This window comes from Hippocampus comes, unplaced genomic scaffold, assembly GCF_001891065.2.
Source record: "Hippocampus comes isolate QL1 unplaced genomic scaffold, H_comes_QL1_v1.1 scaffold261, whole genome shotgun sequence".
NCBI lineage: Eukaryota > Metazoa > Chordata > Actinopteri > Syngnathiformes > Syngnathidae > Hippocampus > Hippocampus comes.
In genome coordinates, this window is record NW_017805824.1 from 2,540,537 (window position 1) to 2,549,903 (window position 9,367).

Below are 9,367 nucleotides of genomic sequence, written 5' to 3' on the forward strand. Positions count from 1 at the left end.
CACACACACACACACACACACACACACACGCACACGCCCTCTGGGTTATATCAGGTCACACACACGCATATGTACACACGTACATACACGGCACTGTGCTCCTGGTAAGACGCTCCCCCTCCACCCAACTCAATGTTGACCCCAAGACTGTTAACGTACCGTTACTTTGACACACAATACAAAAACAATCGTCACACGTCCCTTAACTTATTTTCATCATTCATTTCTTTGTCATAACATGGAGTCGATATTTATGTTCAGAAGATTGCTCGACTCTCATAACTTGGCAATGGGTCACTGGCCATCATTATCAATGTTACCTCTGTTGCCATGGAGATGCTGTGCAGAGAAAATGGGTTACTCATTGGATGTAAAGGATTGAGACATGGGAGGGTGGGGGAGCTGTAGAAGGCAGAAGAGAGTAGACAAGCTTCTGGCACAGGTGGAGTGGAAGGGAATGTGTCTGGACATTGAAGTCATGATCGTGGCTTGCGGCAATGACACACACGAATGTGGACTGGTACATCCCCACTACAGAGGAATTTGTTTTTGTCAAACCAAAGACTTGAATGGCTTTAAAGGAATTTAATGAAAACCAAAATCCTCATCCAATACATATCTCATTAGGTCCACAATAATGTAAATACAGTGAATGTGCCACATCTGAGTCTTCAATGAATCACCCAACGTATTTGTGGAGCAGTCTTGCCATGCTATTAGCAGGGGTTAGGAACTCAGCCATGCCACGGATAGTACGAATCAGCAAGTAATTGATGCTCCCACAAAACAGTTTTATAATTGCCTGTAAATGTCAAAAAATGGCAGCAAAGCACTACTTATATCTGAATCAAACTACTCAACTCATTTCAACACAGTTCCTTGGCCACAAAACAAAGTAAAACATTTGTCCAAATGAAGCTACCCAATTAACTTCAACATACTTTGTTGGCACTGACATATAGTGGTAAAGGTTTGTGATTGCCCGAGGTGCCACAAAATGACGGCAAAGAACTGCCGTTCTTTTGTCGAAATGAAACTCTTCAACTCACAAGTTTCCACATGAAGGCATCATAAACTTTTATGTAAGTGGAGCTTCCTAATTCATTTTGACAAAGTTCAGTGGCACCAAAGTCTAAAGTAAAATCCTCAACTCACGTCAACGTATTTCCTTGGCAACGAGATGCGACAAGATTGTGGCAAAACACACCTTTTTCCTGAATGAAGCTCCGCCAATTCACTTCACCATAGTTCCTTGGCAGGAGTACTTTTAGTGCTTTGGCCTGAGCATAAGAAGAGTGAATAACAGATGGTAGCTTCACAAAATAAAATCAGTACATTAGCAAATGCCGAATCATAAATACGCCCGGTTTCATTGTAATAATTTAATGGTGATATTAGATATGAGATTAATATTTCTCTTTCTCTTTATGTACAAGACTTTTCTGACATGAGCTGTTTCTCCCCTCAGACACATTCAAAACATAAGTGAGATCAAAACCGACGTGGGAAAGGCCAGAGCTTGGGTTCGCCTCTCCATGGAGAAGAAATTGCTCTCCAGACACCTGAAGCAGCTGCTGTCTGATCTCGAGCTTACCAAGTGAGCAGAACAAGATCACTCTGGGTCCTCTGTCAAATGCAACCAAAATATTTTTCTTTCTCTGCCACTGAAAAATCATAGAATAACTCAACCTACTTGATGTTTGTGGGAGAATGTGATCCACTCATATATAATAAATTACCTCTCTGAAACTGCAAAACATCACACTGTAGTCTGCCGTTGCATAAATAATTCACATCCACGTTACTTCATAATAGATATGGTGGGGAGTGAAGTGAACTAGGTCAGGTGGCTTTCTGTCTGCCTTTATGACCTCATGTCACAGTTGTGCTTTCCATCCAACAACAGAGGTTTGTTTGTTTTTTTTTTTAAAGCCAATTTGCTCTAACTTTGGTAAGTCATCTGGAGTATATATGTCATATTAGAGGTTGTAATATTCTGTGAATTTTGAAAGTTGAAACTTTTCCATGGGAATTAGCAGGAATAATCTAGTAATTGACAAAGTTCAAGTTTGGCTCTTGACAGGACACGAGATGCTGTGCAGAGAAAATGGGTTACTCATTGGATTTAAAGGATTGAGACATGGGAGGGTGGGGGAGCTGTAGAAGGCAGAAGAGAGTAGACAAGCTTCTGGCACAGGTGGAGTGGAAGGGAACGTGTCTGGACATTGAAGTCATGATCGTGGCTTGCAGCAATGACACACACGAATGTGGACTGGTACATCCCCACTACAGAGGAATTTGTTTTTGTCAAACCAAAGACTTGAATGGCTTTAAAGGAATTTAATGAAAACCAAAATCCTCATCCAATACATATCTCATTAGGTCCACAATAATGTAAATACAGTGAATGTGCCACATCTGAGTCTTCAATGAATCACCCAACGTATTTGTGGAGCAGTCTTGCCATGCTATTAGCAGGGGTTAGGAACTCAGCCATGCCACGGATAGTACGAATCAGCAAGTAATTGATGCTCCCACAAAACAGTTTTATAATTGCCTGTAAATGTCAAAAAATGGCAGCAAAGCACTACTTATATCTGAATCAAACTACTCAACTCATTTCAACACAGTTCCTTGGCCACAAAACAAAGTAAAACATTTGTCCAAATGAAGCTACCCAATTAACTTCAACATACTTTGTTGGCACTGACATATTTATATCCAAATTTTATATCCAAAAGAAAGCCAATATTACTGTAGCTTACAGAGCAGTTGTGAGTATCTTTTAATTTATATAATGCATGTAAAATAACCACCTCCCACTTAAACCAAAGCGCGCATACACACATGCGCGCACACTCACCAGAAGTCGCACGTTGAATGCATGAAATCATGATGTAAACATTCTATTTCATGATATTGTTTCCTGTTTTGTTTTTAAAGCACAATACTATAGAATGCTATTTTTCTTCTTTTTTCTAAAGTGAGGCATTGTTTGGCTCAAGAGTGTTAGCTCCTATTTATTTGTTAATGTTTAAAGGTGTGATGACAGTTTTTTTGTGTGTGTAATGACAGATCTTGTAAGTCTAGGGTTACTCTGGCACAGTTGGATTTGGTTTTCTATTTTCAGGGTAAATCTGCACTGTGGTCCCACCTGCTACATTACCAGGAAAGCAAAGAAAAGAAAAGTGCAACCCCAGCTGGTTTGGGACCTCCAGGTAGAAAAACAAATTCAGACATTGACTTGGCATAAAAAGTAATAAGACTGAAAGCATAACCTGGAGATCGTTTATGTCCCAGGTTTCATTCACGACACTGAACGACGGAAATCGGATGGTGGTGGATCTGCCATGCCCCCACTTAAAGTGTCCCTGATCCAGGACATGAGGTGAGGAGAAAAGAACAATAAGGCTCATTTTTGGATCCAAGTGGAAGGAAACTGATACTGTCTCGATGTCTGTGAAGTCTCAACTTAAATACATAACACAGAAGTACCTTGATGCAGATTAACCAGCCAAGTTCCTGACATCACTCACTAAACCATGCCCCTTAATGGCACGCAAACAAGACTACAGCTGTTGTTGTTGTTAATTTCAGCTTGTCCAACGTATAGTAATTAAACTTCGTAAAACAGTCTTTTTTTGTTTTTTACATTCATTATGTTTTTTATGTAATAGTTATATTTGCCTTTATTAAATAGCTACATCAAAAACAATTCATAGTATTGTTTTTGGGGCGTGGACAGTGGGTTGGATGAGACATCTTAATAGCGTTTCAATTAATTTCAATGTTGTTAGTAAGTGTTTAAGTCACAAATGATGTCCGTATATTAAGTCATCATTAAAGTCGCCACTGTAAAGTTAAACGTAGCAGATCAGTCAACTGTTTGTTGTATCTATACGTGCTTGTGTGAATGTGTGTGCGAGTGTTCTGATACTCGTACTATGGCTGCAGAACTGTCAGCATGAGGCGTCTGCATTTGTGTTGCATCAAGAAGTGCGTGTATCAGGATATTACTTCCAGCCTAATTACCACACACACACACACACACACACACACACACACACACGCACACGCCCTCTGGGTTATATCAGGTCACACACACGCATATGTACACACGTACATACACGGCACTGTGCTCCTGGTAAGACGCTCCCCCTCCACCCAACTCAATGTTGACCCCAAGACTGTTAACGTACCGTTACTTTGACACACAATACAAAAACAATCGTCACACGTCCCTTAACTCATTTTCATCCTTCATTTCTTTGTCATAACACGGAATCGATTTTTATGTTCAGAAGATTGCTAGACTCTCATAACTTGGCAATGGGTCACTGTAATATTTGGCCATCATTATCAATGTTACCTCTGTTGCCATGGAGATGCTGTGCAGAGAAAATGGGTTACTCATTGGATTTAAAGGATTGAGACATGGGAGGGTGGGGGAGCTGTAGAAGGCAGAAGAGAGTAGACAAGCTTCTGGCACAGGTGGAGTGGAAGGGAACGTGTCTGGACATTGAAGTCATGATCGTGGCTTGCAGCAATGACACACACGAATGTGGACTGGTACATCCCCACTACAGAGGAATTTGTTTTTGTCAAACCAAAGACTTGAATGGCTTTAAAGGAATTTAATGAAAACCAAAATCCTCATCCAATACATATCTCATTAGGTCCACAATAATGTAAATACAGTGAATGTGCCACATCTGAGTCTTCAATGAATCACCCAACGTATTTGTGGAGCAGTCTTGCCATGCTATTAGCAGGGGTTAGGAACTCAGCCATGCCACGGATAGTACGAATCAGCAAGTAATTGATGCTCCCACAAAACAGTTTTATAATTGCCTGTAAATGTCAAAAAATGGCAGCAAAGCACTACTTATATCTGAATCAAACTACTCAACTCATTTCAACACAGTTCCTTGGCCACAAAACAAAGTAAAACATTTGTCCAAATGAAGCTACCCAATTAACTTCAACATACTTTGTTGGCACTGACATATAGTGGTAAAGGTTTGTGATTGCCCGAGGTGCCACAAAATGACGGCAAAGAACTGCCGTTCTTTTGTCGAAATGAAACTCTTCAACTCACAAGTTTCCACATGAAGGCATCATAAACTTTTATGTAAGTGGAGCTTCCTAATTCATTTTGACAAAGTTCAGTGGCACCAAAGTCTAAATTAAAATCCTCAACTCACGTCAACGTATTTCCTTGGCAATGAGATGCGACAAGATTGTGGCAAAACACACCTTTTTCCTGAATGAAGCTCCGCCAATTCACTTCACCATAGTTCCTTGGCAGGAGTACTTTTAGTGCTTTGGCCTGAGCATAAGAAGAGTGAATAACAGATGGTAGCTTCACAAAATAAAATCAGTACATTAGCAAATGCCGAATCATAAATACGCCTGGGTTCATTGTAATAATTTAATGGTGATATTAGATATGAGATTAATATTTGTCTTTCTCTTTATGTACAAGACTTTTCTGACATGAGCTGTTTCTCCCCTCAGACACATTCAAAACATAAGTGAGATCAAAACCGACGTGGGAAAGGCCAGAGCTTGGGTTCGCCTCTCCATGGAGAAGAAATTGCTCTCCAGACACCTGAAGCAGCTGCTGTCTGATCTCGAGCTTACCAAGTGAGCAGAACAAGATCACTCTGGGTCCTCTGTCAAATGCAACCAAAATATTTTTCTTTCTCTGCCACTGAAAAATCATAGAATAACTCAACCTACTTGATGTTTGTGGGAGAATGTGATCCACTCATATATAATAAATTACCTCTCTGAAACTGCAAAACATCACACTGTAGTCTGCCGTTGCATAAATAATTCACATCCACGTTACTTCATAATAGATATGGTGGGGAGTGAAGTGAACTAGGTCAGGTGGCTTTCTGTCTGCCTTTATGACCTCATGTCACAGTTGTGCTTTCCATCCAACAACAGAGGTTTGTTTGTTTTTTTTTTATAATAAATTACCTCTCTGAAACTGCAAAACATCAAAGTCATCTGGAGTATATATGTCATATTAGAGGTTGTAATATTCTGTGAATTTTGAAAGTTGAAACTTTTCCATGGGAATTAGCAGGAATAATCTAGTAATTGACAAAGTTCAAGTTTGGCTCTTGATAGGACACTTAAAATCTATTTTATCGTAATCCTGACTAAAACTAGATAACTAGTTTCTAAAGGGACTAAAGAAAAAGTGCCATTATTTAGAGGGGCCCCAACTTTTTGATTGTTTTGAGTCACGAGCCATCACTTGGTCCATTCAAGTTTGTGTGAACTTTCGTCGCTCAAGGAAGATGGAGAGAACTTTTTTTTTGTACCACAGACGCGTTTCATGTAAAGAATGTCTTTATTCCGACGAGCAAGCAGCACATAAAAAAACTATTTAAAAATGCAATTCACCATCATGCAAATTATACAGTAGTTTTAATTGGTGTGAGTTAGACGGGCGAGTTGAAAGTCCTCTGGAACTTGGCCGATTGTAAAACAAGATTGCAAAAACTCGCGATTAGCAATTAGTTGACTACCAGTGTTAAACGTCAGTGCGGAGTAACAGAGTCAACTAGTTGACTAATCAGTTCAATCCCATTTAATTTCCATTAATTCCAATGGAAACGTTCCAATTTTGCATATTTTACAGAATTCTTCACTTCCAATGAAAATTAGCCTTAAACTTCCTGGAAATGTAGCATAACGATTTCACCGCCTTGATGATATTGGGTACATACCTCGCTGGAAGCCTGACGTGCTCAAAATAATTGTTTTGTTTTGTCAATCCACCTTCATTTTAGAAAACTATACAAGCGATATGCTTTCCTGCGCTGCGATGATGAGAAAGAGCAGTTTCTCTACCATCTGCTGTCATTCAACGCAGTGGACTACTTCTGTTTCACCAATGTCTTCACCACCATCAGTGAGTTGACCTAATAAACTCTTTAGGTTTGGTGTTGATTCAACTTGAAATTATTGACATTTGTCTCCTTGGCCTTTCAGTGATCCCTTATCACGTGGTGGTGGTTCCCAGTAAGAAGCTGGGTGGCTCCATGTTTACAGCCAATCCTTGGGTGTGCGTCTCAGGTGAACTGGCTGAGACGGGCATCCTGCAGGTCCCCAGGAACACTCAGGAGATCACATTTGAGGTTTGTCTCGTTTCTTGAGTTTTATGTTCTGACACAAATTCTTGAAAATAAATTTGCAACACTTGAATTTTTAGATCATCCATTCGATGTCTTTTAGATGTAGGCTAAAATCAAACACAAGAGCATAAACTGTACTTGATACATAGTGTATACATATACTGTATGTAATTTCTTTGGCTCTGGCTGACTTTTTAAATACGGTATGTGGACGGTTCTATTTTTACGCCACTTGTCATAAGCAATGGGTCATTCTCAATGCACAATAATTTGACTTGAATTAAGTTGAGAGTTGCATTTTTCTGAATAAGTCAAAAATCAATTCCATATGATTTCAATCATGCTTTGAAACCTGTTTTCCGGTGTGTTGACCAGAGGTTGGTAGTAACGCGACATTTACTCCGTTATATTTACTGAAGCACCTTTATGGATGAACTGTACTTGTTAGACTTTTACTGGAGTATTAGTAGGAAGAAACAACACTTAGAGTCCATGACACTGAGCTTGCTACTTTATTTATATCTATTTATTATTGCTTGATTTCTTGCGCGATCAATTTGTTTTGGTTATTTGAGAGACTTCTGCCTCAAGTGCTGTCATTGCAGTTTGCCTTCCTTTTATGGTTTTATCCAGATTTAATTTAACTTGGTTTTAACTGGGTGATATTTGAATACTACATTGCTATTTTATATTTTGTCTGTTGATGTTCATGCTCTAAATTAAAAAAAAAAAAAAAAACAGAAGTTACTCGTTATTTACTCAGACGTTTGTTTTTTTTCCCCATTAAATTCTCCTACTCAAGTAATTATTTGGAGGGATAACCTTTACTTTTACTTGAGTCATATTATTCGAAAGTAACTGTACTCCAATTTTTGACTATTCTGTTCACCTCATGTGTTGACCCAAAGTTTAAAGAGAGCATGTCCCTTCCCTTCCAGTGCCAGAACCTGGGTAAGTTGACCACAGTGCAGATGGGTCATGATAACACGGGTCTCTACGCCAAGTGGTTGGTGGAATGCGTTATGGTCCGTAATGAGATCACAGGACACACATACAAGTAAGTGCAGCTTTTCAAAGAAAATTCACCCCAACATTGCTTTCACCAAGAGCACAAGACAAACAAGCTTGTTTGCCGGGCAGGTTTCCGTGCGGCCGGTGGCTGGGCAAAGGCGTGGATGACGGCAGCCTGGAGAGGATCCTCGTCGGGGAGCTGATGACGCCCGTCACAGAGAACGATGAAAGGATGTGTCGCACGCCGCCAATGCAGCAGTCGCCGGGGATGATGAGGAGATTTGTGACAATCTCACCAAATAGCAAGCCAAGTAAGAAACCGCTCCACACAAATTTGCCAAACTTCAATCATGTCGTCCATTTTCTTTTTTCGCATACTTAGATAGTCTGACAAGAACATGTTAGTTTTTGGGGCATTGTCTGTCTCACGAGGCAAATCTCTTAACAGGTTTGATATCTTTCCCCTCACGAGGTACAAAACTCACCGTGTGCCCGTCATTTTAGCAGTGGGAAATCAAAACGCTTTCGCCGCTCGCACGATTTTGAAGATGGCCGCCCTCAGCGAAGTTGTCAGCGGCTGCATATGAGAGGATAAATGGCTCAATATGTAGTGACATATTGCCTCGTGAAACTGAGGGCACTGTGAAAACACTTGACTGATGCAACGTCGCTGTCACCACTTATCTCTGTTTTTGAAATCATAACATGTTATGTCATATAATCTGGAAAAAAAAGCAGATCGAATGAAAGTTCCAAATGTGACTATGAATCCCGAATGACCACCAGAGCGTTCTGTGACTCGGAATCTTCATGTTCACTGAAAGATTCTGTCGGAAACGAACCTCTGGTGACACCCAGAACCCTCTACCTATCCCAAGGTCATCCTGGGGTCGAAGGTGACATTTTTTAATATGCATACTCAAACTGCGCATGCGCAAAGCGAACATTCAGTGCTTTCAGCACCGCCTCTGGCAGTCCGTAGGGATGAAATAGAACTGTTACATTTCAGCGCTCTGATAAGAAAAACTATTTTTCCCTCCATGCTATTTTACTCATCAGCCCTGCCTTCTTTCTTTTCTGGCAGAGTTAAACACAGGTCAAATCCAGGAGGGAGTGGGAGAAGCCATCAACGGCATCGTGAAGCACTTCCACAAACCGGAAAAGGAGGTGGGAGACGATAGTCTAGACAAGCCACCATCCTG

General features: G+C 40.4%; 1 protein-coding gene across 1 annotated transcript in view; it reads left to right on the forward strand.

Moving 5' to 3' along the window:
- dennd5a (DENN/MADD domain containing 5A) overlaps positions 1-9,367 on the forward strand; it is a 47,324-nt gene that overhangs the window by 29,023 nt on the left and 8,934 nt on the right. The window contains 9 exon segments of the mRNA XM_019886469.1: positions 1,469-1,597; positions 3,076-3,218; positions 3,301-3,388; positions 5,518-5,646; positions 6,810-6,931; positions 7,012-7,157; positions 8,093-8,211; positions 8,295-8,476; positions 9,250-9,332. Coding sequence (XP_019742028.1) covers positions 1,469-1,597; positions 3,076-3,218; positions 3,301-3,388; positions 5,518-5,646; positions 6,810-6,931; positions 7,012-7,157; positions 8,093-8,211; positions 8,295-8,476; positions 9,250-9,332 — 1,141 coding nt within the window.